At 44.0% G+C, this 27,884-nt stretch overlaps 1 protein-coding gene across 1 annotated transcript in view; it reads right to left on the bottom strand.

The window, feature by feature from the left end:
* LOC130865131 (E3 ubiquitin-protein ligase HERC2-like) overlaps window positions 1-26,968 on the bottom strand; it is a 29,426-nt gene extending 2,458 nt beyond the window's left edge. Inside the window, exons 1-8 of the mRNA XM_057756009.1 lie at window positions 26,908-26,968; window positions 22,677-23,104; window positions 22,060-22,152; window positions 9,427-9,541; window positions 6,524-6,661; window positions 4,310-4,529; window positions 2,615-2,715; window positions 1,557-1,717 (exon numbers count right to left, since the gene is read on the bottom strand). Coding sequence (XP_057611992.1) covers window positions 1,557-1,717; window positions 2,615-2,715; window positions 4,310-4,529; window positions 6,524-6,661; window positions 9,427-9,541; window positions 22,060-22,152; window positions 22,677-23,104; window positions 26,908-26,968 — 1,317 coding nt within the window. The remainder of the gene's footprint in view (window positions 1-1,556; window positions 1,718-2,614; window positions 2,716-4,309; window positions 4,530-6,523; window positions 6,662-9,426; window positions 9,542-22,059; window positions 22,153-22,676; window positions 23,105-26,907) is intronic.
* Between the last annotated feature and the right edge of the window lie 916 nt (window positions 26,969-27,884).

The following is a 27,884-nucleotide window of genomic DNA, read 5'->3' on the forward strand; positions in this document are numbered from 1 at the left end:
CCAAGGCTATTTTCAGGGCTTTAGCTTTAAAATCCTACAGCAAAGCCTGCACCAGCACACCTTGGAGAGAGACTCGTGGCTCGTGTGCAAGAGACTAAAGGCATCCCTGTCGATCATAGGAATAAATGGTAATGACTTCTGCTGAAGACACAAGAGCACCCTAACTTTCCTTCGATGTGTCTGTACTTAATTTTGTATTATTTTCTACACATTAAAAAATGTAACTACAGATTCATATTGAAGCCAGGAGCAGAAACACACACCTATAGTCACAACTACCAAGGAGCTGAGGATCATTTGAATCCAGAGTTCTGGACTACAGCATGTTATGCCAATTGTGTAACACTAAATTCAACATAGCAACCCCTCGGAGCAGGGGACCAAAGTAGTCTAGGACTCCCAGTTTGTCTAAGGAGGGGTACAGCTGCCCAAAAATGCCCATTCCGATCAAAATCATATACAAAAAATAAAAGAGTATAGCTACATGCTAGAATTTGGATCATAAACATCTGCCCAACACCTGTGTCCTTGCTGGCTAGTCCCAAATCCATGACATTATGGAAAAGTGACAGACCACTTAGTAGGTAGAGTCTAGTCCAAAAGTTAGTCATTGCTGGTACACTCTTGAAGACAAAACTATAACCTGACATTTCCTTTATTTAGTGGCTGCCATGAAAGAACAGGCTCCTCCATGGTGAACTCTGCTGACACTGGTCCAAAGCTACAGGGCCAAGTGATCATAGACTCAAGTCTCTGAAACCAGCAGCCAAACCCTTCCTCCTTATGTTCGGTTGACAGAGGTTCTTGTTACAGCAATAGTAAACTAACAAACAGGTTTACACATTTCTTTTCTGCAGTGAGAAGGACCAAACCAGGTTGTACATGCTCAGCAACTGCTTTCCTACTGAGCTACAGACCTGCACTAGTCAGAACATTTTGCTTGAGCAGCCAAAGACTTCCAGGCAAACACAATCTTGAAAACAGTGGCTCTTCATTAACACCGGGAGGCACACAAGAAGTGCTCAAATTATGATGGGCAAATCAACAAATACGTCAGGAAAACAGCGAATAACAAAAAAAAGGCTTGGCATTTTCCATCACATTCAATGCGACAGCTTCTTGACTCGATTCACAATCATCATAAATTAAATCATCTAAAAAACTGAGAGTGGGCCAGAGAGCTGGATCAGCAGGTAAAGCACTTACTACCAAAACTAACACACACACACATACACGTACAAAACGAATAAATAAAATGTGCAAAAACAATTTTGAAGCTGAGTATAGTAGCACATGCCTTTAATTCCAGCAGTCAGGAGGCAGACAGATCTTTGTGATTTAGAGGCCAACCTGATCTACAAAGAAAGTTCTAGGACAGCTAGGGCTGTTACATAGAGAAAACTTGTCTCAAAAAAAAAAAAAGTTAATGTGAATAGCAAGAACTTGAAAGCATGCTAAAATCGCAGCAGCAAAACCTAGTCAGTAAGAAGAGATGAGAACGAGGCTCAAGCACACCGGAGCTATTCCAGAGAAAAGCAAGGAAAATGCAAACTCACCCAGTCACAACAGATCTGAGGAACCTCGTGGCTCTCTCTACCACCTCCAACCACACAGATGATAGATACTGTGCTCTCACCAAAGAGAGAGGCCTCAAGAAGAGCTTGAAGGGCATCCAGGGACTCTTGCAAGAGCTCACTGCAGAGATCAGCATCCTCACCTGAGCAACACACAAGCATTGCGGACAAGCAGTGTTCTAGTCACTCCCACTGAGCCTCCAAGCCCTCAAGTGAAAAGACAGTCAGGAGATTCTTCACGCGATGGGCCAAACTGTACCACAGCTGCAGAAATCCCAGTACACCTTTGATATCTCTCACATAAGCACTATGTGTGAGACAGACTGAGTGTCTCTTACCTAAAATATGGGGTGTGTGTGTGTCCATGTCCCCGGGTCCATATACATCTCACACACAGAAACTAGAGGTTTCTCATGCAGCATCTTTGGTGAGGATGCATTCTGGCAGCAACCTATCACATGAGGTTAGTGAGTTTCTCTACTTATGAGATCATGAGTCAAAAGACTTGAGATTTTGGAATATTTCAGACTGCATATTTTCAGATTACGGGTGCTCAACTGACAACTTCTTACTAAGTCATTAAACAGTGAAGGATGTAAGGTGGGTTTGTAATAAATGAACACTTCTTAAAAACACAGACCTGAAGCCGGGCAGTGGTGGCACACCCCTTTAATCCCAGCACTCAGGAGGCAGAGGCAGGCCGATCTCTGTGAGTTCGAGGCTAACCTGGTCTACAAGAGCTAGTTCCAGGACAGGCTCCAAAGCTACAGGGAAACCTTGTCTCGAAAAACCAAAACAAACAAACAAACCATAGACCTGAACACTCAAAGACCCCATAGCCTCTGGTTTTACAAAGAAGAACTCAAGGTAAAGAGAATGAAGACATCTACAAGATGAAACGACTCTGAAAACCCCCGAGAGGGCCTCAGGGGCCTGGCAGTCTAGTTGGTAGGTGGCCAACAAGGAACTTGCTGGGGCAGAATTGCTCAGGGAACTCAGAACTCCCATCTATGAAGGGAAGAGAATGGCTACACACGTACCTGAACGCCAGGCCCTCCGTAAGAAAGCAAAGGCAAAGGAGAGTGCTGCTCGGGACCCAACTCTGGCGAGTCCTTCTACCCCTCTGCCTGTGGGGCGGGAACTGCAGATAAAAAGTCAGAGAAACATGAAAATAATCAAATAAGAATGTAGGTCAGGGTGTGACCTATGGTCTTCTTTAGCTATCAGGATCCATGGTGGGTTTTAGTTTCAATTTTTAAACTTTGTATAAAATATCCTTTGTAAACTTTTTGTTTCTCTGTGAGGACATGAACAGCGCAGGGGAGGCTGTGCACACTCATCTCTGAGGGCCTGAACAGTGCAGGGGAGGCAGTGCACACTTATCTGTGAGGGTCTGAATAGTGCAGGGACGCTCTGTGCACAACTGTAAGTTACTATGAAGGATGAAGTGTTATTGCTGCTTTCAGAGGAGGCACTGGATGCCAGGAACATGGGAATAAATTTCGGAATGAGAAATATGTCTATTACATAAGAAACCCTTTAAAGCTGAGTACACATGTTAAATCTGATCAGGAGAGCTTGGAGAACTATTGCTAACATTTTCCCTTGAAGAAAACATGAAGCTCAACTCTACTCAGACAGTTGGGATCTGGGCCCCCAAGAAAGAACCTATAGTTCTAAGCCAGTATAAAAACCACTATCAGCCGGGCGGTGGTGGTGCACGCCTTTAATCCCAGCACTTGGGAGGCAGAGGCAGGCGGATCTCTGTGAGTTCGAGACCAGCCTGGTCTACAAGAGCTAGTTCCAGGACAGGCTCCAAAACCACAGAGAAACCCTGTCTCGAAAAACCAAAAAAAAAAAAAAAAAAAAAAAACCACTATCAAAATCATAGCCTCTTTTTTAATTATTGTTACATATGTGTGCATGTATGCACAAATGTATAAATGCAACCTTCTATAAGCTCAAAAAGTTTTTTTTTTTTAATTTCAGGAATTCCTTCACTTAATGAAAGATGTTCTAATTAACTCATCAATGCTTAAGTCCATAGATCATGCAAACCACTTTCCATATCTAGGGTGATATGACCAACACATAAGTGTGCATAAGGTCTCTTAGCATCAACCACTGACATAGACAGAGCTCTCAGACCAGTGACCATCACTGTGGGCTGCTGTCTGTGTGGTCAGGAAATGAAAAACTACCCAACCTATTCTCAAATGGAAAGAAAACCCAGAGGTCCCTTGGCACAGCTAAGGTGAAAGCTTACTCTAAATGTGCCAACAATGATTTCAACATGATATAATAGGGAGGGGGAGCAGAAGGGAAGAGGTGAGAGGACAGAGAGGGAGAAGAGAGAAGAAAGGAAAGCAGAGACGAGCATACTTCCTGCTGCATGCACAATTACCACGTCACTCTAGGGAGTGGAAGCCGTAACTACCACAACGAAAGAAAAAGCTCATAACCATATCAAACATGAATTACCCTGGCACTCTGTTCTCATGGGGACAAGAATTTTCACAGTTACATTGGGGGAAAAATACAGTTTTACATGAGCCTTAAATATTCTAGTAGTTATTAGTTAATACCATTGGGCAAATTTGTTGATGCAGTGATAAATACCCACAAATTAAAAACCATGTGTCTAGAAGCATCTTTAGTAATGAAGAAACTGTCTTCAACAAAAGAGGCAGAACTTACAGGGAGATGCCACCAGGGTTCTTCCATGTTAGCATTACCTTTTCTTCTCTGTGGGAGGCACAGAAATGCTGCTGCTTTTCCACTTAACTTTGACATTCTCCTGGAAAACAGTTCTATTCAAGGCAATGAAATAGCGCTCTAAGATGACCAGCCTCTGCTTCAACCTCAAGGCCGAGAGTGTGGTGGTAGCTGATTGGACAGCCAGGGCTTGCTGCTCTTTAACCAGCACAGAAAGACACTCCTTCAACTCATTCACGTCTGGAACACAAGATAAGAAAACAGTCAGGCTTGTCAAGGCCTTGGGCACGGTTGGCGATAACACTGAGAAATTAGACAACGGCAGTAGAAACACTTCAGCATACAACACGCCCAAAGCATTAAGACTGTGCACATATCAGCTGGTAGTACTCTATGACCACACACCAAACTCAGGCACAGAAGGGCTAAGTAACTTGACGGAAATCACACAGTGGAGTACAGCATAAGACATGATGGCTTTTGGCTTCCATCATTTACTAGTGCTCTGCAATTACCATGTAAACGTTGCTAATACAAAGCTGAAGGGTTGTAGTGCAACTGCTTAGCATGCAGAAGGCCCTGGACTCAAGGCTTAGTCCCACAGAAATGAACAAACAAATCTTCAAAACTATAAAGTCAAACTTCTCAGTAGCCCACTTTCTAGAAAAAAAAAAAAACTCTAGCCACATTCCTATTCCACTTTCACATCCAACACACATGATTTTATACATCTGGACAAAATCTAGGATCTACACACATGATTTGATACATCTGGATAAAGTCTAGGATCTACACACATGATTTTATACATCTGGACAAAATCTAGGGTCTACACATGAGAGAAAACATGTAACATTTATCTTTTTTTTTTTTTTTTTGGTTTTTTTCGAGACAAGGTTTCTCTGTGGTTTTGGAGCCTGTCCTGGAACTAGCTCTTGTAGACCAGGCTGGTCTCGAACTCACAGAGATCCACCTGCCTCTGCCTCCCGAGTGCTGGGATTAAAGGCGTGCGCCACCACCGCCCGGCAACATTTATCATTTTGAAAGTCACTTAATCTGGTGATCTCCCATTGTCCTGAAAATAACATAATATTTTTTGTTGGTCAACATCACTTAATGATTAGTAAATATAAATCAAAACAGTAACGCACCATTTCCCACTCATCAAGGTGGATATTATCAACAGGAAACAACAAATGTGAGCAAGGACTTGGGGAGACTAGAACCTTGTGGACTGCGGAATGAATGGAAACCCAGTGTGGCTCTGGAAAACACTGTACCTGTGTGTGAAAAAGTTAACCACAGTATTCCACACGATCAGTGTACCTGGGAATGCATACGGAACTAAGCAGTGACCTCACACAGACTGGACAACCATGTCCGTGGCAGCAGATTCATCTACTCAGGGCACAAGGACAAGGAATCAGATCTCAAGGCTGACAGAGTGGCACTCACTAGGGGAGACAGCCTTCACACTAGTACAGGCACCTGACAGTTAATATCTTCACTGTTTTTCACAGTACAATTGTTCCTTTTGTACTTTTTCTACAGAGTACTTTCTGGTTTCATTTGTTTATTTATTGTTTCTGACTCTAGTAGCTAATTGGAAACTCACATAAAATGAGTTTCCTAGATTAAAGTTATTTTAAATAAAGGTTATTATTACCAAAAAAGGGGTGGAGATAAGCACCCCAACAGTCTACCAACTAGTGCAGAACATAATCAAAGTAGGCACACAAACACAAACAGTGAAATATTATTTAACATTTTAAAAGGTCACAACATGCACCCGGAAAGTAGAGGCAGGCAGATCTCTGACCTCAAAGCTAACCTGATCTACAGAATGAGTTCCAGGACAGCCAGGGCTACACAGAGAAATCCTGTCTTGAAAAACCAGAAAGGCTACATCATAGATAAATTTAAATACATACTAAGCAAAATAAACTAGATAAGAAGAATAAAGACTAAGCCTATTTATATGGAGTACTATTGAAGAATGAAGTGTAGCTGCCTGGAGGGCTAGAGGACAGTTTAATGGATATGGGTGGTAATACTTTTGTACCAGAATATGAACTGTGTGCTTAAAAATTAGTTATAATGGTTATATTTTTATCAGATACATTTTATTCTTATACTTTATATCAGACATTATTTTACTGTAATATGGGTTTTAATTTTAGAAAATTCCATTAACAAACAAAAACCTGATCCACTTATGTCAGAAAGTATAATACCTGGTTGCTTGCCCCACACCCAACTCTCCAGGATTGATTTGACTTTATACACGGGTGCAGGCATCTCTTCCTCCTCCTTCTTCTCTTTGTCAGTAAGATCTTCTTTCTTGGTTCCATTCTGAGTATCAGCACCATCATCTGGAGAATTAAAAATGTTTATGTCCATAATTGGTTTTCAAAATGCAACAGTCAATCTGGGCATGGTGGCTCATGCCTATAAACCCCAGCACATGAGTTCAGGACCATCTTGGGCCACACAGTAAGTTCCAGGCCAGCCTGGGCTACAGAGAGAGGCCCTGACTCAAAACAAGGATAGGAGGAAGGAAGGGAAGGAGAGAAGGAAAGAGAGGAGGCCAGGGGAGCATTTCTTGCCAATCTCTACAAACGTTCTACCCAAACATGGGAAGTTATAGCATACATCAGTAACTCGATATTTTATTTTTTTAAAAAAACTGCAAATGATTCAGTGTAGTTTACTCAATAATGAAAGAATACAATATAAGGGATTTTCAAATTCTTTAAAGCATGAAGTTCTTTCTTTAACATTTTTCAATGTCTTACTAGATTTCAATGTCTTTAGCATTTATCTATTTGGATTTCACACTAACTGCTTTAATGCAGTGGCTCAAAACTGCTGGACGACCACAGGAAGAACTAGGGAGATAACTCTAAATCATTTTCTAACTGTCCGATGTTCTCCTCCACTGCCAGCTGAGAACCACTGCCATAAAGACCACTACCACTGAGATGACAATGTGAGTTCCATTCCAGAACCACACAAAAGTGGTAACTGTCCTCTGATGTCCACATACCTGCCATGGCACGTGCACACACACACACACACACACACACAAACACACACACACACACACACACCAATAATAAGTACATTCGAAGGACCATTATCATTGAAATATAATTCAGGAGCATTGAGGCACAAAAGAAAAGCTGAAAAAACTACCACCTTAAGCCACTGTAAAGCCTCAAACAGTAATACGTGCCTTGAAATCCCACACATGGCTGTGAAGAGAAGATGGGATGAATCTTAGCCCTAAAATGTCAACAAGTCCTGTCATAAAAGGCTCTAACTAAAATAGTCACATAAATTACATATATATACATATATACTATATCTTAGAGTATATGTTTGTGTTTCACACCAACCAAATCACAAATTTTCTGTTAACTAAACTTTGTTTTTTAAAGTGTCTAGAATTCCTTTGCAAGCCCTCTCAGGTTTTAAGTGGATTTTAGTTGGCCACATGGGCGCCAATTTGTTGAAGGGCGTTTGTACCATATACCCAAGGCGTCTCTGTTCAAACCACTGAGCCTAGGTCCTAGACAGTTGCCAATGATTCAAAAGAGAAGGCCCAAGAGGAGTAAGTTGACCAATTTCAAAGAAAACAAAATTAAGAGTTCTGCAAAATCCTGTGTGCTGAACTTCAAATGCTGTTCTGCTAACGTTTTCTGTACATCAACCCTAACTGCTCCATATCCTAAATACTAAGAGGCCTTATTACTGAAAACAAGTTTTGTAGGCTAGTGTAGCACAGCCCAGAGTGTCTGCCCAGCATGACCACAGTGTTTGCTAGCAAGCTCAAATCCCTAGGCTTGATACAAAAAGTAAATTTTGCTTCGTATTTGTTTCTTTCAGCTTTGGGGCCAGTTAACCTGGGGCCACAGAGAAGCAGAAACAAGACCCTACCTCAAAAGTCAAGATGAAAGGAAAGAATTGATTCCTGCAGTTATTCTCTGACCTCCTCATGTGCACCTGCTTGCAAATATAAACACACACACACACACACACAAACACACACTAATAAAGGAAAACTTTTAAATTAAAAAACTCAAGGTAACAATATGCAGGAAGCATGTGAGGAAAGCAGATGAGAGACAACGGCGAACAGGCACAGTGCCAAAGACTGTGGGGATGAATTTGCATCCACTCACTGTATATACATTTAGGAGAGTCTGCATGTATATGGAAACTTCCACATAAACACAAGAAACAGAGCTCACTCTAATAGATGATGTAACCAAAAACATAACCTAGTAATAGTTTTCCTCCTACACTTTCCAGTCAGCTGTAACCAATTCATTCCACAGGGAGAAAAGTCATACGTTCTAACAGTACCAATGCCTTTATACTGGGAATGACACTCAACAGACTCTGCAGTGAGCCTCAACCCAGGCTTTTCAGATAGACAATCTGGAGTAAGTGCTGGCATCCATGTCCTTTTTCAGTGTTGGTGCTGATTTCAATGGCCAGGCACAGCAAGAACACATGAGTCATGGTGAATTTTGAGCACTAGAGGCTTCAACAGGATTACTCCTCCCTGACAAAGGTTTACTCATGAATAATTTGCACCCAATCTCACAATAATCAACATCTATAGTTAGTAGGAAGATCTGTTTCAAAATTTAAAGGAGAAGCTATTCATGACTTCCTACAAGCTATACACTAGTTAATACAAACAAAAACTCCAGACAGCTTGGCATATTAACTAACATCTAGACAAAAATCATCAAAAGGAGAACAAAGTATCAAGATCAAAGTTCAAGTGCTTTTTCTAGCATATTACAGTCTCTGGAAAACGCAATTTACACACACAAATAAATAAGTGCAATTTTTAAAGGGGGAGGGGGAAATAGTCCAGCATGTAAAGGCACTTACCACCAAACCAGACGATCTGAGTCCAATCCACAAGACTCACACAGCAGAGAAAACCAACTCCCAAGTTGTCCCGACATGCACACCATAGCACCTGTGCACACACACAAACATGCGCACAGACACACACACGCACGCACACACAGGCACAAACACATTTTTAAAATATTACTTTAAAATGCAATTACAATGATATTTACAAAATAAAAAAGTATTCATTAAAAGCTATTACCCTTCCTAGAAGGGAGCTCTCGATTCTGGGTTAACTCTGTCCCAGTGTACACAATTTCTCCATCTTTAACCATTTCATTCCACAGACCACAGAGTCCATCTCTTGTGAATGCGAGCTGGCAAATACAAAAAAATAAACTTAAAGAGAGATCCATATAAATATTTTTTATTTTAATTTTTTTTGTTTTTGAAAATGTTATGAGTACTCAATCTACTCCAACTCATGTGCCCCTCTCAATTCATGACCTCCTCTTCTGCAATTATTGCTATCTACATATATCATATATTGCACATATCTATACACATATATAAAATACACACTACTTACTAAGTCAATTTAATGTTGCTCATGTGTTTAGAACTGACCTTGGGAGCAGATAACCTACCAGGGGTTTCAGCACTGAAGAAAACTGATTCTCTCAGCAGGCATTGATTACCCATAGCTCTTGATGTGGGGTGGGGCCTTGTGAAATCTCCCCGTCCACACTGTCATATCCACTGGTGCTAACACTGTGTAGAGACTTGTTTAGAGAACACCACTGCTGCATTGTTATGGATACAACATCCCTTCTGTATCTAGGAGACACTATCTCATAGGAGGCCCCTGGTCCTCTGGCTCTTACAACCTTTCCACCCCCTCTTCCATGATGTTCCTTTAGCCTTAGGTGAGGGTGTTATATTGTGTCAATCACGGTTATTTCTCTCTGTAGTCTGACCAGATGTGAATTTCTGTAATTGCCTCTGTCTGCTACCAAAGAAACTTCCTTGATAAGGGGTGAGAACTACACTCACCTGTAGATACAAGGATAGCATTGGAATACAGTTAAAAATTACATCAGTTTACTCCAGGCACAGGTAGTTGAGTAGGTTTACAGTACTGGGCACGAATGGCCTACTAAGCTGGTTGCAAATACAATTGGGCAGCTGGTAGCTACTCCAAAATCAAAGTTCAACTGTTGCACCACGGGGGATATCTTAGTGGGCCTGTGATAGCTGTGTTTTGCAGGTCTCATGGCTGGGCAGGACTACTGATTCCTTTTGTCCCTTGGAAGCTTACAATATATCCTCAGATACAATAAGAGTAAGTCCTCACAGAGGGGCTTTCAAGTCAGTTCTAGCTCAATTTCTTCAAGTTCTTGTGTGCAAAATGTATAGTGTCTTCAGCAACAGGGTCTTAAAGAATTATATACAGAGGGAGAAAAAATCCTGGTTCCCCTTATTTTATTCAATTATTCAATAATAAAACAATGGACTATTTACTTTATTTAAAACCAAGTAACATGTCAAAGATCACAGAACAAAAACAGGACGGTGAAAGAGCACATTATGTCACTGTACACCATGTTGAGCTTCATTAGTGGATCTGGGTTTTTGTTTGTTTTTTTTAAACAGGCTCTTACTAGGCATCCTAGTCCAGCCTCCAGCTCTAATCTTCCTTGTATGGTTACAGGAATGTGTCACAATGGCAGGTTTTTGGTTTTTTTTTTTGGTTTTTCTAGACAGGGTTTCTCTGTGGTTTTGGAGCCTGTCCTGGAACTAGCTCTTGTAGACCAGGCTGGTCTCAAACTCACAGAGATCCGCCTGCCTCTGCCTCCCGAGTGCTGGTATTAGCCACCACTGCCCGGCACAATGGGTAACCACTGAGCCATCTCTCCAGCCCCACTGAGGTACTATTTTAAATAATAATCTCTATGTCTGTGTTTTCAAGTATCTCCACACTATTTCCCACTAGCAGTTTCAAAGTTTCTGGTGTCACAGTAAGGCCTTTGTCCATTTCACTGGTTTTCACACAGGATAAAAGGCAGAGGACAAGTTTCAGCCTTCTCCCCGTAGAGTCACAGCTTTCAGCATCGTTCTGGAAACCTGACGGCTCTAGCTATGTGTCTACCTGTGTGACTCCTTGCTGCACTCTAACAGCCAGGCTTTGTGGCATTATCATGGTGTCTGTCTTACTATCACTATATAGTATAACTTGAACTAAGTATTGAAACTTCCAGAATTGCTCTTTTCCCTCAAGACTGCTTTGGATAATCACTATACTAAATTTCATGTAACATGCAAAAGGGGAGTAGGGGCATACATGCATACACATGCTCTGAAAAAATAAATCAAAAATAAGACATAGTGATTATGTATGAGGAGACACTTATGGAACATGGAGGAAACAAAGAATATAAAAAGCAGTGAGTGTTCCTTCTAAGTGTGAAACATAAACTGTTTCAGGAGAATTGGCTCAGCACTTAGGAACACTGGCTGCTCTTCCAGAGGACCTGGGTTGGATTCCCAGCGCCCACATGATGGTTCACAGGCTTGCTGGTAATGCATAAATATACTTGCAGCCAAAACACCCATACAGATAAAATAAACATTTATTTTTAATTCAAGTTACAATATACAAAAACAAAACCTGTAACTGGAAACAAGCAAAATAACCCAGGTTTATTTTTTTAAAAAATACCTTTTGAGCCAAACAAAAACAACAACAAACATGCTAACATGGAAGGAAAAGCCCACAGGACATCGACCCTGTACAAGAGCTACAGGAACTAAGGAGTGCTGAGGGTGGAACACAGTCTTCCTCAGGCAGAGCACACCAATTAGTTACCCAGTACCAAGTGGTCAGCCCTGAAAACAACACAGAAGTAACATTATATAGACTGAGCAGGCTAAATTTAGGAATGTGTGTGAGTGTGTGCACACACATGGTTACAGGCAAAGAGGCCAGGTACTGAGGCTCAGGTGGTGTGCTATGTTACAGGAGTTACATCCAACCTTCATGGTCGGATCTCAAGGGAACCCAGGAGCCTTTCAAGCCTCCATGTCTAAAGGGGGAGAAAGAGGAAGAAACTATGAAAACATAAAGTAAAAAAGTCAGAGCCAAGAGCCAACCAATCACGACAAGGAAAGTTCAGATCAGTGTTCAGATCGGGTGTGAGAAGTAAGGAAAGACAGACAATAAAAACAGGAATGAGAACTGGTTCACTTTTAACTGTAGAGATTTGCGCAAATGCTACGATTTAGGTAAGTGTCCCGCAAAGTTCAGTTGCAGCTTGGTCCTCAGAGGGCTACTATTACAGAAAGGGACTAGAGTGTTTGTTCACACTCAACTGACCTAGGCTAAAGTCATCTGAGAGGAAGGAACCCAATTGAGAAAATGCCTCCATAAGATCAGGATGCAGGCCGGCAAGCCTTTATTAATGATTGACGGGGAAGGCCCATTAAAGGTGATGACACCCCTTGGCTGGTGGTCCTGGGTTCTCTGAGAAAGCAACTAAGCAAGCCATGGGAAGCAGCTCTCCTCCACGGCCTCTGCATCAGCTCCTGCCTCCAGGTCTGCCCTGTTTGAATTCTTGTCCTGACTTCCTTCATTGATGAACGGCAACATGAAAGTGTAAGCCAAATAAACCCTTCCCTCCCCAGTTTGCTTTTCCAGGTGCTTCATCACAGCAAAAGGAACCCTGACTAGGACAGTGATCCTACTTGGGGCATCTGGTTAGTGACTTAGGAAACTGTGGAACCCAAACTATGTGTCTTCCCTCTGCTTCTTGGCTGATATGATGATCAAATTTGCTATACACGCTACCCTATGATGTACAGAAAAAACAATCAAGTCAATCAGCCATGAAGTGGAATCTTCAAAGCTCCTAGTCAAAATGAACCTTTTCTCAATGAATAAATTACTCACCATCAACGGCTCTCCCTACTAATATGCCATGAATATAAACGTAGATCTCAGCAGAATGTTCCAGGAGAGAAGGCTAAATCTGGAAATCTCAGATAGATACAGGAAATGCCAACATCCCAATAGAGACAGTGGGCACTATGTTCAGCCCCAACTGCACTTTAGGACGGCCACAGACTGGCTATCAGTCTATCACCTATCAGTGCTCTAGAATACAGTCTAGATTGTTGAGACACTGGCATTCAAAAGTGAATTTGTAAAAATGTGGGCTAGGAGAACACTTGCTTAGTATTTAAGAGGCCCTAGGTTCAATCCCCAACACTGCATAAATCAGGTATGGTGATGCATGCCTGCAGTTCCAGCGCTCAGAAGGTACGACCAGGAAATCAGAAGTTCAAGATCAACCTCAGCTACACAGAAAGCTGACGGCTAGCTTCAAAAACAGAAAACAGCAAAAAAAGATGAAACATTTCAATAGTTAAAGACTAAGCCAGAGCAGATGCTACATTCACAAGGAAGAAAGGAAGGAAAGAAAAGAGGGAGAGAGGAAGGAAGGGAGGAAGGGAAAGATGGAGGGAGGGAGGGAATAAATCCATTCTTTAATCACCGGGGTGGTGTAGGACCGTTATGTTACTTTTCTGTTGCTGTGACCCAAAAGTGACTTACAGAAGAGCTTATTTTGCCTTGGGAAAGAAGGTCTATAGTGGGGCTGGAGAGATGGTTCAGCAGTTAAAGAGCGCTGACTGCTCTTCCAGAGGTCCTGAATTCGATTCCCAGCACCCACATGGTGACTCACAACTCCAGTTCCAGGGAACTTACACCCTCAAATAGACATACATTCAGGCAAACCACCAATGCACATAAAATAAAAATAAATAATTTTTTTTTAAAAAAAGAGGAAGTCTATAATGGCAGGAGAAGCATGAGAGCAAGCCATGGGAGCAGGAAGCTGAGCAGGAAGACAGAGCTGAAGTAGGATGAGGCTGAACGTCACAAAGCCCACCCACAGCGCAGCGCTTCTCCAGCAAAGCTTCATCTCACACAGTCCAACCAACTGCGGACCAAGTAAGTGTTCAAATACGTACGCCTATGAAGGGCGTCGCTCATTCAGACCACCACCACAATTATGCAGTAGTTTTTCAGAACTGAAATCTTCCACCCAGAAAGGAAGAGGGGCGGCTCAGAAAACTGAGAAGTAATTAACTTACAAGTCTCAGAAGGTCCTTGAAACTACCGAGATTTACAAGGACGCTCCTCGAGACTATAGACATAGTGCACAGACACCAAGAGAGGGGACGGGCACATCTATCAGGCTCCAGGGTGAGTGTCCACGAGTCCCCATTGGGGAGATGGGCCTACAGCGACGCAGCAGCCTTTGAGTCAGCCCCAATCTATAGAGCCAGAGCTCCCATGTTGGACTTTGGCAGGAAGTTATTTTGTTCTGTCATCAGGTCCCTGTGTGTGATCGAGATGTGTTGGCATCGCCCCAGGAGAGCAAGGGACAGAAGCTGCGTACATGGCAAGTCATCTTTTCTTGGAAGGCACGGGCTGGACGTCTTGAGGAACACAATGTGAAGGAACCGATAGCCAACAGATAGACATGAAGCATGGCCTCAAGCAGCACAACCCAAGTGCAACAGAGAGCATCCCCCAGCCAAGCATCACTAGTCTTAGGAAGGGCCCAGCCGCAATGGTTCAGACAAATTATCTAAGAGTAAAGGCTATATGGACCAACCTAACTAAGCACTAAGACAGAGCTTGGAACCAAAACTGATCTGAGGCAAATGACATATATGCCTAAGCAAAACTCATTCAGATTTTTTATTTCCATACACATACATATTGTACATTAACCATACCCCCATTCTCCCCAACCTTTGTTTATCCCTTTTTTAAAAAATCTAAGCTAAAATTAAATCCACAGCCAGGTACTATAATGGATGCCTGTTCTCCCAGACATTCAGAAGGCTGAGGCAGTTGGATCAAAAATTTATAAAGTCAACTTAGGAAACATAAAATTAACCTCAAAAATAAAGATGTAAAACAAAATCTAGCATAACATAGTACATTTATAATGCTCAACATTTAATCACATTTTAGCAAAAATACACCAACCTATAGCCAGAGTAACTGATTGATGCAAATGACAGAATCATTCAAGAGGTTGGTATCGGTGACTGATTCAGCAGAAAAAAGCATTAAAGGTTCTATAGAAAGAACCCAAGTAGGCTAGATGATGATGATGCCACACGCCTTTAATCCCAGCACTCGGGAGGCAGAAATAGGCAGATCTTTGTGAGTTCGAGGCCAGCCTGGCCTACAGAATGCGTTCCAGGACAGGTTCCAAAGTCACAGAGAAACCCTGTCTCAGAAGAAAGACCCGATAGAGTGATGTAAAATACGGCAGTGTGAACTTTATCTGTATGATGCTCTCCCAGTCTTTGCTCCTATCCCCTAAACACACAGGAGTCCAGGCAGAGCTTCCCATGACCACACCAGGCCACTATTTCTATGCAGATCTATAGTCATATGATATCAAAGAACTTCCTTTTTCTACTCAGGAGCCAGGAGAAACCTTCCTGAGGTACTCACTCAAGTCCAGGCGGATCTCACGTGAGGCAAGCACTCCACCCTACCACTGAGATCTCCACCTCCAGTCTTCCCAGCCTTTCCTTTTCTCCCCACAGCGCTTGGATATTTCTGAGGTAGTGCCTTACTGAGGTGCCCAGGGAAAGGACTTGAACTTCAACCCTGCTACCTCAGCTTCCCAAGAAGCCGGGGCTATAAGCCTGTCCCACCAGTTTGTGTCCTTTTTCCCTGAGTTTGGTTCCCTACACCTATGTCAGATAGTGCACAACGGCCTCTAACTCCAGCCTGGGGACCAAATGCACTCTGGGAGAACCCACACACTCCTGGCATAAGCTCACTAGGACACACACATAAAAATAGAAATATGTTTAATTTAAAAATGACTAACAAGATCTACAAAGTGCATATAATCAAAAGCATCAATAAAAAGCCACACTATCTATAAAAGTTATTATAGCAAATCACTATCAACTACTTTACACTGCATAAAACTGAAGAATTTGGAGGTAGTTAATAGGAACTCACTGCAGGAGAGAGGAGCACAAGTTTGCATCTAGGTCCTGCAGAGAGAAAGGATGCACTCCTGTGTGGATGTGTGCAGTGTGAAGTCTAGGTCCTGTGTGAGAGAGAGGATGCACTCCTGTGTGGATGTGTGCAGTGTGAAGTCTAGGTCCTGTGTGAGAGAGAGGATACACTCCTGTGTGGATGTGTGCAGTGTGAAGTCTAGGTTTCACAGTGAGAGGATGCACTCCTCTGTGGAAGTTGTGAGTGTGAAGTCTAGGTTCTGTGTGTGAGAGGATGCACTCCCCTGTAGATGTGTGCAGTGTGACATCTAGGTCCCGCAGAGAGAGAGGATGCACTCCTCTGTGGAGGCTGTGAATGTCAAGTCTTGGTCCTGCAGAGAGAGAGGATGCACTCCTCTGTGGATGTGTGAGGTCTAAGAGCCAGATAGTGAAGCCCTGTCTTTTGCGTGTGTTCCTTAAACTGGAACAGCAGAACCAAGTTTGTATTTGAAGATTCTTTTTAATAACAGCATAGGAACACCCAAGTCAATAACTCTGCTCAATGCTTCAAACCCAACAAAATGTCATACACAAAAACAGCAAACCCTAACTTTCATTATGGAAGTCTATTAACAATACTATTCTATTGAGGCGATTATACTTAGATAAAGGGAAAGAGAATCCCAAAGACATCAGATTCCCTACATTCACCACACTCTTTTATGTCAGCATATCAGCAACCAGCCAGTTAGTCACAACCTAGGAACAGCACTCATCAGATGCCCATGTGCATACACCTTTGGATCTACTGACATGTCTAAGCATAATATGACAGTATTCATAGTCAACCTTCAATTCTTAAGTGCACTTTTGAGCTTAATCATTTTGAATTGATGACTATGTGCCAAATACAGATAAATAAGTGATCCAGAATTTAACTACTGGTTAACACAAAAACTCTAAAGGCATTATGCTAAGTTAACAAAGCTGACCTCAGAAAAACCACGCACCATACGATAATCTAAAGATAACTTGATAGACCAGATTGATTCTCAGTGCTGGAGCTCAGATTGTGAGGGAAGTGACACAGAGGGGTAGCACCAAGAACACCACTCAGGTGGTGACAGCTCCATGAACTGACACTAAGGCAGAAGGGCACAGAACTGTGCATATGAACGGGAAGGATGCAAACTACTGATTTTGATAGTATACCACACTGAAACAAAATATAACGCTGGGAGCATCTGGTTAAAGGGAACACACTGATCTTACTATGTTGTTGGCAACTTTCTGAGTCTATCACTATTTTCAAAATGAAAAGGTTAAAAAAAGTGCTTCAGGCATATCCAATTTCATGTGCCATTTCAAAGAATCCTTAAATAGAAAATGTAAGTAGCTTATGTAAGAAAGAGCATCAAATTTCTATCTGGTCTCATGCTCAAAGACATACCCTTAGTCTTCCATCAAGAGTGACAGAATAAAAAAGTTTTAAGAAACAAAAGTCTGAAAGTATAACGTACTACTATGTCCTGTAAGTAATTTTCTTTTTGGCTCACTGAAAAACTATAACCAGCTCAGATAAACAGGAATAAGGTCATACATTTCACCCTTTTATTATATTGTCTTTTCGAGAGTAATGAACACTAAATGCCCCAATAAATCTACATAAAAATTAGGAGTGCTAAACATTCAAGTGTGGAGAGTTTCTTGGCATGTATATGCATGCATGGGTGGACTGATGTGTGCAAATGCACATACAAATGTGTCTGGAGGCCAGAAGCTGAGATCAGCGATCCCTGTTTCCTGACACAGAAAGCCTCCCTTGAACCCAGCGCCTGTCATTCTGCTAGTCCAGTTACTGAGCTTGTCTTGGGAACTCTGCCTTGGCCTTTCAGCACTAAGATGACAAAAGGGTCATCACAGCCACCGTGTGTGGTGGAAATCAGAGCTGGGTCCTCACAATTGCCCAGCAAGCTCTTCTCTGACTTTTCTGAGCCACTTCCCCAGCCCACAATGCTATGTGTGTGTGTGTGTGTATGTGTGTATGTGTGTGTGTGTGTGTGTGTGTGTGTGTGTGTGAAAGTCAGATGGGTTCTTGGCCTATAATGGACACTTATATTAAAAACTACTGGTTGTAATATCCAAAATAATGTATCTATGCCAAGATTCTATGTTTATTATACACATGTTAAATTTTTCATACTTCAAAAACATTTCCTTTCTAAAGTTATTAACATTTCTTGGGTGGGTATTTCAAATAAAATAAGCTTATAAAAATGAACTGGCTAAAATTTACACGTATAAATACATATGTATATCTTTCACAAATACTATTTATTAACTGTATGTCAATACAAAAGCCTAAGAGGAAATAAGGAAATTCCCAGTCCGGGAAGACAACACATACTCCACCTCCCTCATAAAAGGCAAAGTCGGCCAGCGTAAGATGAGTATGTGCAATGTGGGTTTGCCAGGATCCCAAAAAGGGACACTGGGTCTAAGCCTTAGAGAAGAACAATTATTATTGTTCTTATTCCTTATATTTCTTTTCTTCAAAACAGAGTTTCTTTGTGTAGCTCTGGCTGTCCAGGAGCTCTGTAGACCAGGCTAACCTCGAACGCAAAGATCCACCTGTCTCTGCCCCGCCCCCGCCAAGTACTAGGATTAAAGGTGTGTGCCACCACTGCTCAGTCTGCATCCCTCATATTTAGTAAGCAATGATAGAGAAAGTGCACAAGCCATTTACATATCTGTATCACCAAACACATTTCCCTCTGACATGTAACCAAAACCTAGTCACTTGTTCTTGGGAGACATGGGAAGACTTTAAAAAAAAATTTTTTTTAATGTCTAAGAAGGGTCAAATACTAGTATGCCACTGAATAAATAAAGTGATATGTTCTCTAAGAATGACTAGTGCTTCATTTTATATATATTTGACTCTTCAGAGACAATCAGTGCATTATTAAGCTAGTTTTGAATCAAAATACTAAACTCACATTTGGCAGTTATTCAGTTTGATTACTAAGGCGGGAAACACAACCCCATTAGGTAAAGGGAGTAGATTCTCTGTTTTTGTTTGATGTGGGTTTTTTGGGTATGGTTTCAGGTTTTGGTTTTTCTGCATTAATAACAATCTAAACCAGGGCTTTGAACACACTGGGAATCCACTCTACCACGGAGCTATAAACCCCCAGCCCTTAAAACATTTCTTGACCTCAATAACTGTCTCAAAGTATACCAATCACAAAAAGCAAATTTGTCTTGGGGTGGGGAGTTGGTTGAGCAAGAAAAAGCAATTGTTAAGAAGCCTGACAACCTGAGTTTAGGTCTGTAGAACTCATATAAAAAGCCAAGCTCAGCAGAGCATGTGTGTAATCTCAGTATCCAATACTACAGGAAGACAGGAGGCAGAGAGAATTTCTGTGGAAGCACATGGGCCAGCTGGCCTGGACCACACAGAGTAGCAAATGAGAGTGACCCTGCCTCAAACAACATGGACGTTCAGGACCAACAGAGGTTGTCCTCTAACCTCTACACATGTGGGTGGCACATGTGTACCCTTGCACATGAGCACAATGACACCTGTCATATACACACAGGAGAAAATAAAATTTAAAAGTTTTTTAAAGTTTGTCTGACTCTCAATATTTCATAATAAGAAATCACTTATTTCTCACCTATCTAACCTGCTTATAAAAGACAAATGAAAGCAGACACAAATAGTTAAACAAAAAAGAGGTATTTAAACAACAAACAAAGGGTAAGTAACAAACCACTTAAGTCTCCTTAGCTCAATCCTATCTATCTTCACACCATGAATAACACACCGGTCATCTGCAACAGTCATGTACAACAGTCCTCAACACACCTGTCATCTGCAACAGTCATCTACAACAGTCCTCAACACACGTGTCATCTACATCAGTCATCTACAACAGTCCTCAACACATCTGTCATCTGCAACAGTCATCTACAACAGTCCTCAACACACCTGTCATCTGCAACAGTCCTCAACACTCCTGTCACCTGCAACAGTCCTCAAAACTCCTGTCACCTGCAACAGTCATGTACAACAGTCTTCAATACATCTGTCACCTGCAACAGTTATGTACAAGAGTCCTCAACACACCTGTCATCTGCAACAGTCACCTACAATAGTTCTCAACACACCTGTCATCTACATCAGTCATCTACAACAGTCCTCAACACACCTGTCATCTACATCAGTCATCCTCAACAGTCCTCAATACACCTGTCATCTACATCAGTCATCTACAACAGTCCTCAACACACTTGTCATCTGCAACAGTCCTCAACACACCTATCATCTACATCAGTCATCTACAACAGTCCTCAACACACCTGTCATCTGCAACAGTCACCTACAATAGTCCTCAACACCTCTTATCTACTGACACTCAGTGTTTGAAGGGACTAGGAAATCAAAAAGAGGCAATAAACTTGATTACAAAACTCCATGATCAAAGGCTGCTCACACTACCTTACAGTCATGAATGCTACATAATCAACTCTAAGCAAGACTGTTATAAAAATGAGTTGTCTGACAAATATTTAATGTGGTTAGCCCCCGAAAAGGAAAGGACACAGACAACAGATACAACTCAGACACTTTTTCATGTCTGTGGTAACGGAGGTCCAAAAGTACCCCTCTACACTATGTATAAACAGCAAGTAGCTCATAATCAGCCTCACAATTCTTTTTTTTTTTTTTTTTTTCCTTTTTTTTTTTTTTTTGGTTTTTCGAGACAGGGTTTCTCTGTGGCTTTGGAGCCTGTCCTGGAACTAGCTCTTGTAGACCAGGCTGGTCTCGAACTCACAGAGATCCGCCTGCCTCTGCCTCCCGAGTGCTGGGATTAAAGGCGTGCGCCACCACCGCCCGGCAAGCCTCACAATTCTTACTGTGATCATTTCTCTCATAATCTCCTGACACTTGTAATTCCTTTACTAAACATTACAGACACAGGCCAGCATTCTGCTTCTCATATTCCTGGTGCAAAAATCTGAACATTCCTCTTCATTACAGCTGTAATCTATGTAAAACCAATAGCTCAACCAAACTTTCATCTCTCCAGAAGCAGAAACACAAAATCGCAGAAAATGATAACTTACTACACATCACTTCACTGCTTCCCCACACAGCTAACAATCTTCTCAAAAAGTATCGGGAAGAAACAAACACTGGTGGGCAAGGTGGCACATGCCTTTAATCCCAGCACTCAGGAGGCAGGGGCCAGCCAGCCACGGTGAGGTGCATAGAAAGACCCTGTCTAAAAATAAGAGAGGAAAAAACAAACTGACAACAGCCACGCCTTGACTAAGAGTGTTGGCAAGAGCTGGGATGGCATTCAGCTGGTCAAGCTCTTGCCTGACTGCACCACAGAAACCCAACAAGGTGGCACATGCCTGAAACGCTATCAGTCCAGAGGTGGAGGCAAAAGGATTGGATTTCAGGTCATCCTCACCTACATGGAGAGTTCAAGGCCAGCCTGGGAATATGAAACCCTATCTTAAGAAAAAAAAGACTCCCGATAAAAATTGAAAAATTGCATAACTAGCTCACAAGTTTCTTGCACTTACAAATGATTTTAATTAAAACACAACCACATAGCATCTACCTCAACAGTCATAATAAACGTTACATAGTAAGTTTTAAAAAATAACCCTCCTCAGACCAGATCCATCTACCTCAACAGTCATAATGAACGTTACACTGTAAGTTATGAGAAATAACCCTCCTCAGACAACATCTAGTTGCTAGCCACTCACATGTTCTACTTAACCAGAAACTTTATAGAGACGGGGACACACAAAGAACACCACAACACGCCAACCCCACCTGGATATCTGTCTTCAGCCATTTGGAATTAAGTCGAGACTGGGCAGCCAAACAGAAGGACTCAGAAGGCATGTTTCCTCCCGGTGGTCGGGCCTGCAAGTCAAACAGAAACGTTGGAGACCCATAGCTTATGAAACGGTTACTCACACCGTTCTGCAGTTTAACGCGGCAAACAGAGAAGGTAAAAAGGGGGAAAGGAGAGCTGGGGGGGGGGGGGCGGGGGACAAGAGCTCGAGAGGGAAAGCTGGACCAAGAACCGGAGGAGGAAGCCCTTCCATTAGAGGTGGAGTCGCCAGCCCTGGAGTGGTCACAGGCGACCACCGCACAATGTCACCCCACTCCTTAAATCCCAAAGGGGCGCGCACACACACGCCAGGAAGCCTCACGGCCACGACCGATGATACCACGGTGCATCAGCCGCTTTAACTACAGCAGTCACGGGTGTGGAGAATAAACAAAAGTCCCATCTGCAGAGAGATCTACAACCATCGCCTGACCACTCAAGGCAGAGCCGGACCAGTCGCGGCCCCCCAAAGCGCACAGGCCCTGTCGTTCGCGCCAACGCCCGCCTTCCGCCCGCCGCGCTCCCGAGCCCCGCTCGCCCGGATCTCCCAGACCTGGCGCCGCCCGTCGTCGGCCGCTCCGCCCTGCTCCGGCCCGCGCTCGGCCAGACGCGGCGCCGCCCGCTCCGCCAGCCGGCTGCGGGAACCCTCCCTGCGGGAACCGGCCGACGCTAGCGAGCCAGCGATCCGGTCTGCGGCCCGAAGCGCAGGCTGACGCACGACGGCGCCCGGCCAATAGCGCGAGGCGACGGGACGGCCGCGGCCAATGGGCTCGCGGCGGAGCCCGGCCCGCCCCTCCCTCCCCTCCACTTCCGCTTCCTTCGCTGAGCGACAGCCAACCGCAGACGCCGGGAGGCGGGACTCCTGCGCGCGCACGCTGGCTCGCACCCTCCCCTTTCTACTACGGACCCGAAAGGAGTTGACCGTCTCCAAGGCGACTACACCCGAGAGGCTCTGTGGGCTGCATTTCGGAATTCGAGCCTCTGGGCAGGGGACAAAATTTAAGAAAAAGCTATTGGGGCAATATGTGGGAGGAGGGGGGAGAGAAATAGGAAACGGGGAGGAGGCGGAAATGTTATTTAAAAAAGAAATAAATAAAATTAAAAAATAAATGAATAAATAATTGCTCTTCCTAAAAAAAAAAAAATAGAATTTCTTTGCAAACAATGTAAACCTATTCCCATGTGCTATTTAAAAAAAATAAAAAAGAAATGCTCTTGACTTCTGAGAAATGGTGTCTTACCTGGAGCTGAGGGCTAGGCTAGACTAGGCTGGGTTTCTGTGCAGAGAGGCAAGGGTTCTTTTTAAAAATATGTGTATTTATTTATTTATTATGTATACAATATTCTGTCTGTGTGAATGCCTGCAGGCCAGAAGAGGGCACCAGACCCCATTACAGATGGTTGTGAGCCACCATGTGGTTGCTGGGAATTGAATTCAGGACCTTTGGAAGAGCAGGCAATGCTCTTAACCTCTGAGCCATCTCTCCAGCCTGAGGCAAGGGTTCTTGCACGCTACAGCCCTACAGAGGGAAAAAGTGTACCTGAGCCTCCCCCATCAGGCAGGATATACTGCTCTGCTCCCCGCCTGGCTGACACAGGCCTGAGGCCCAGCCTCATCAGCTGTGACCTCCTTTTATGCCACTTGTGTCAATTCCAAGGTCGTTGTTCCCCACAAAGAGAAAGGAAACCTGGCCATCTCTCTCTGCCTCTGCCCACACACCCACGAGTGTCCACTGGGCATGCACCTGCCATGCACTCTATCCTGGATGCTGGGGACAGAGGGAGGCCCAGGAAGCGACAAAGCCCACAGTATGGAAAGGCTGGCCATCCCAGCTGAAGGTCCAGAGGTCAGGGGAAGGCTTCTTGAGCAGTGAAAAGGCCAAGAACAAAGACCCCGAGGCAGGAGCATGCCCAGGTTCTCAGTCTTGCGCTGTTGGCATTTAGGGCTGAGAATTCCTCATTGTGGACTGTCCTGGGCCTTGTAGGGTGTTTAGCAGAACTAAGCACGGAGGAACTCCAGCCTGTGGTGGCTGACAGCAGGGGATGGACAGGAGCAGGCAGGGCAGAGGCAGAGGCCTGAGCAAGGCTACTACAGCCAAGCAATCACATCATGTCCTCTCTGTGTGTGCATGTGCGTGTGTGCGTGGATAGGCATACAGTAGTACACATGGGCACACGCATGCGCTTACATCTGTGTACTGCCTGTGCATGTGACTCTGTACACCAGTGTTTGTGGCATGCACAGTGTACATGTGACGTGCTCAGGTGTGAGAGGGAAGGCAGTTCAGATACTCAGACAAGGATCGGGGAGGAACGGCCCTGTGTATCCTCTTAATGGTCTCCCCAGGCCTGAACAGCAGGATGGGGCAGGTGTGTTTGGGGTTCCCTGCTTCTGTACACACCCAAGCTGACCTTTCAGAGCTGTATTTCCCCTGGGTTGTCAGGATCAACCTCACTGTGCCCCAGGGTTGTCTGCTGGCTGTTGTGGGACCAGTGGGGGCTGGGAAGTCCTCCCTGCTGTCTGCCCTGCTCGGGGAGCTGTTGAAGGTAGAAGGGTCTGTGAGCATTGAGGTAAGACCACCCTGTTCCTCCCTGCCCTGGCCACTGAGATGTATCCTCAGAGATCCCTCATATCTTCCCTCACAGTCCAGGTCCCTGTCAACCACTGTAAGCCTCCTGCCCTCTGAGCACCCAATCCCCTACTCTCATATGAGCTACCAACTGCGAAGCGTGTTTCAGGGTTCCGTGGCCTATGTGCCCCAGGAGGCCTGAGTCCAGAATACCTCAGTGGTGGAGAATGTGTGCTTCAAGCGGGAGCTGGACCTGCCCTGGTTGCAGAAAGTTCTGGAAGCCTGTGCTCTGGAGTCTGATGTGGCCAGCTTCCCTGCAGGAGTCCACAGCCCAATAGGGGAGCAGGTGAAGAGCCCCTGGGTCCAAATACCTCCCTGACCTGGGGATAGTATGATGAGGGACAATAGGGACAGAAAGGGTGTCGTGAAGGAGGCCCCAGCTCAAAGCCAAACATATAGCAGCTGCTCCGTTATTAAGGAGAAATTGGTTTTAAAAATTAAAACAGAGACAAAAGGAGAGCAGAATGCCCTGCTGAGTAATGTTAGCCAGATTGTTTCCCCTTTCTTTGATTCACCAAAGTATCTAAGCTGAGATGGTCCCCACACAGGACACAGACATCTGAAGCTATTGAACACACAGAATCAGAAAACTATGTGCTAAGTGTCGGCCCCCTATTTGTTTTTGTAAATAAAGTTTTATTGGGACACAGTCATCTATTCACTGCCTATGATCTATGACTACTTCAGAGCTAGGAAATTGGGACAGCAGTAGGCAACCCTGTGAAAGTGACAAGAGATTAACATTAATATGGTGGGTCTACACTGGAAGTGGTGGCACACACCTTTAATCCCAGCTCTTAGAGGCAGATGCAGCCAGGTCTCTGAGTTTGAGGCCAGTCAGGTCTGCATAGTTCCAGGACAGCCAGCGTGTCTTATTTTGTCTATTGCTGTGACCCAAAGCAAGTAAGGGAGGAAAGGGTTTCTTCTCCTCAAGTTCCATATAACAGCTCGTTATCAAAAGCAGCAAGGACAGGAGCTCAGCAGGGCAGGATCCTGGGGGCAGGAGCTGATGCAGAGGCCAGGGAGGGGTGCTGCTTACTGGCTTGCTCCCCATGGCTTGCTCCCCATGGCTTGTTCAGCCTGCTTTCTTATAGACCCCAGAACCAGCAGCCCAGGAACAACACCACCCACAGTGGGCTGTGCCCTCCAGGTTAATTAATCAATCACTAATTAAAGTGACCTTCAGGCTTGCCTGCAGCCAGATCTTATAGAAGTATGTTCTCTCTCTCTCTCTCTCTCTCCCTCCCTCCCTCAGGTTTTTTATTTGTTTGCTATTTGATTGTTTATTTAGAGGACGGATCATTTGCTTTTTCAAGACAGGATTTCTCTGTATAACAGTTCTGACTATCCTGGAACTTCAATGTAGATCAAGCTGGCCTTGAACTCACAGAGATCTACCAGCCTCTGCCTGTGATTAAAGCTTGTACCACCATGCCCGGCTGAATGCATTTTCTCAACTGAGGCTCCCTCCTCTCTGATGGCTCTGGCCTGTGTCAAGTTAACACAAAGCTAACCCGCACCCAGTGCCATGTAGAGGAGCCCTGTCTGAAAACAACAACAACAACAAAACAACAGTGGATCTGTATGTTTAAAAACATAAAACATGCTTACTCGCTAAGTTCCAGAGCATAACAGGAGGAATTAGAGCTTTGGGTAGTTTGTAAGCAGGTCTACACCCAAGATGGCCCAATATTTGTTTGTTATTCATTTATTAACTTATTTTCAGAAAGCTACATAGAATATAATTCCTGTTTATACTGTCCTATAGATAATCTGGTTTAAGATCTATGCTAATCTTGAAATTCATTAATAACAATAAAATAGCACATCTACCACTATACTAATGACAGAATGCCAAAACATTCATAGCCACAGTTAATTTTAAAATCAATAGAGCTGCCTACAGTGGCCCCCAAACCCAATCTTGCCCTGCCTGGTACTGTGTGTGGTGCTTTCTTGTCCTCACAACGCCGTCAACCTTTACCTCATGATGGACGCTGTCTGCCTTGTCCTCAGGATGCCTTCTCCCTTGTCCTCACGGAGCCATCTGCCTTGTCCTCAGGACGCCATCTGCCTTGTCCTCACAGCACCGTCTCCCTTGTCCTCAGGACGCCATCTGCCTTGTCCTCACGGCACTGTCTGCCTTGTCCTCACTGTCTCTTGTCCTCAGGACGCAGTCTGCCCGTGTGATGCCCCCTCTCTTCTTGCTCCGCATGACACTGCCGTGCTGTGTGGCACCCTTTCACACTGTGTGATATCTTGTGTGCTCAGGACACACTTGCAACAGCTGACCCGTGGTTCACGTCTCTGGAGTTACCAGTGTTTTCTGGAATTTTGATGCTAGCCTGATGAGTGGCCAACTGTGTTAAAGGCCAACCTGGCTGCGGGCTCTGGGCAGTGTTTGCAGTGTTACACCCAGGCCTCAGCCTTTCCCTGTTCATTCTCCTCCTCAGGAAGACCCTAGATTTTGCTGCTCGGCACTCATGCTTTATGTCTTTCTCGTGTCCCCTTTACTATCCATGTATTTGCAACCCTTGCCTCCCTTCTGCCTCTCAGCTCCCTGTCAGGAGCTGATTTCTGAAGAATTCTCTGCGAACAAAATTCACTAAGACAGAATACAAGAACAGGAGGAGCTGGAGAGATGGCTCAATGATTAAGAACACTTCTTAAATTTTTGGTTGTGAGCCTAGCTTTTAACAACTGAGCCATCTCTCCAGCCCAAGGACACTTCTTATTCTTGCAGAGGACCCAAGTTCCATCCCCAGCACTCATATAGTGGCTCACAACCACCCATAACTCCAGTTCCAGGGGATGTGACTCCCTCATTTGACCTCTGACTGAACCAGGCATGCATGTGGTACATATACATACATGTCTGTAAAACACTAACACACATAAAAATAAAATGTGAAAAAGAAAGGCTAGTCAAAACAAGAGGAAGGAAGTTTACAAAAGAACAACGGCAAAAGAGAGACAGGAAAGGGGGTAGGCAGGGACAGAAGAGACAGGAGGGGGGTAGATGGGGAGAGAAGAGACAGGAGGGGGTAGACGGGGAGAGAAGAGACAGGAGGGGGTAGACGGGGAGAGAAGAGACAGGAGGGGGTAGACGGGGAGAGAAGAGACAGGAGGGG

This window comes from Chionomys nivalis, chromosome 23, assembly GCF_950005125.1.
Source record: "Chionomys nivalis chromosome 23, mChiNiv1.1, whole genome shotgun sequence".
In the NCBI taxonomy this organism is placed as follows: domain Eukaryota; kingdom Metazoa; phylum Chordata; class Mammalia; order Rodentia; family Cricetidae; genus Chionomys; species Chionomys nivalis.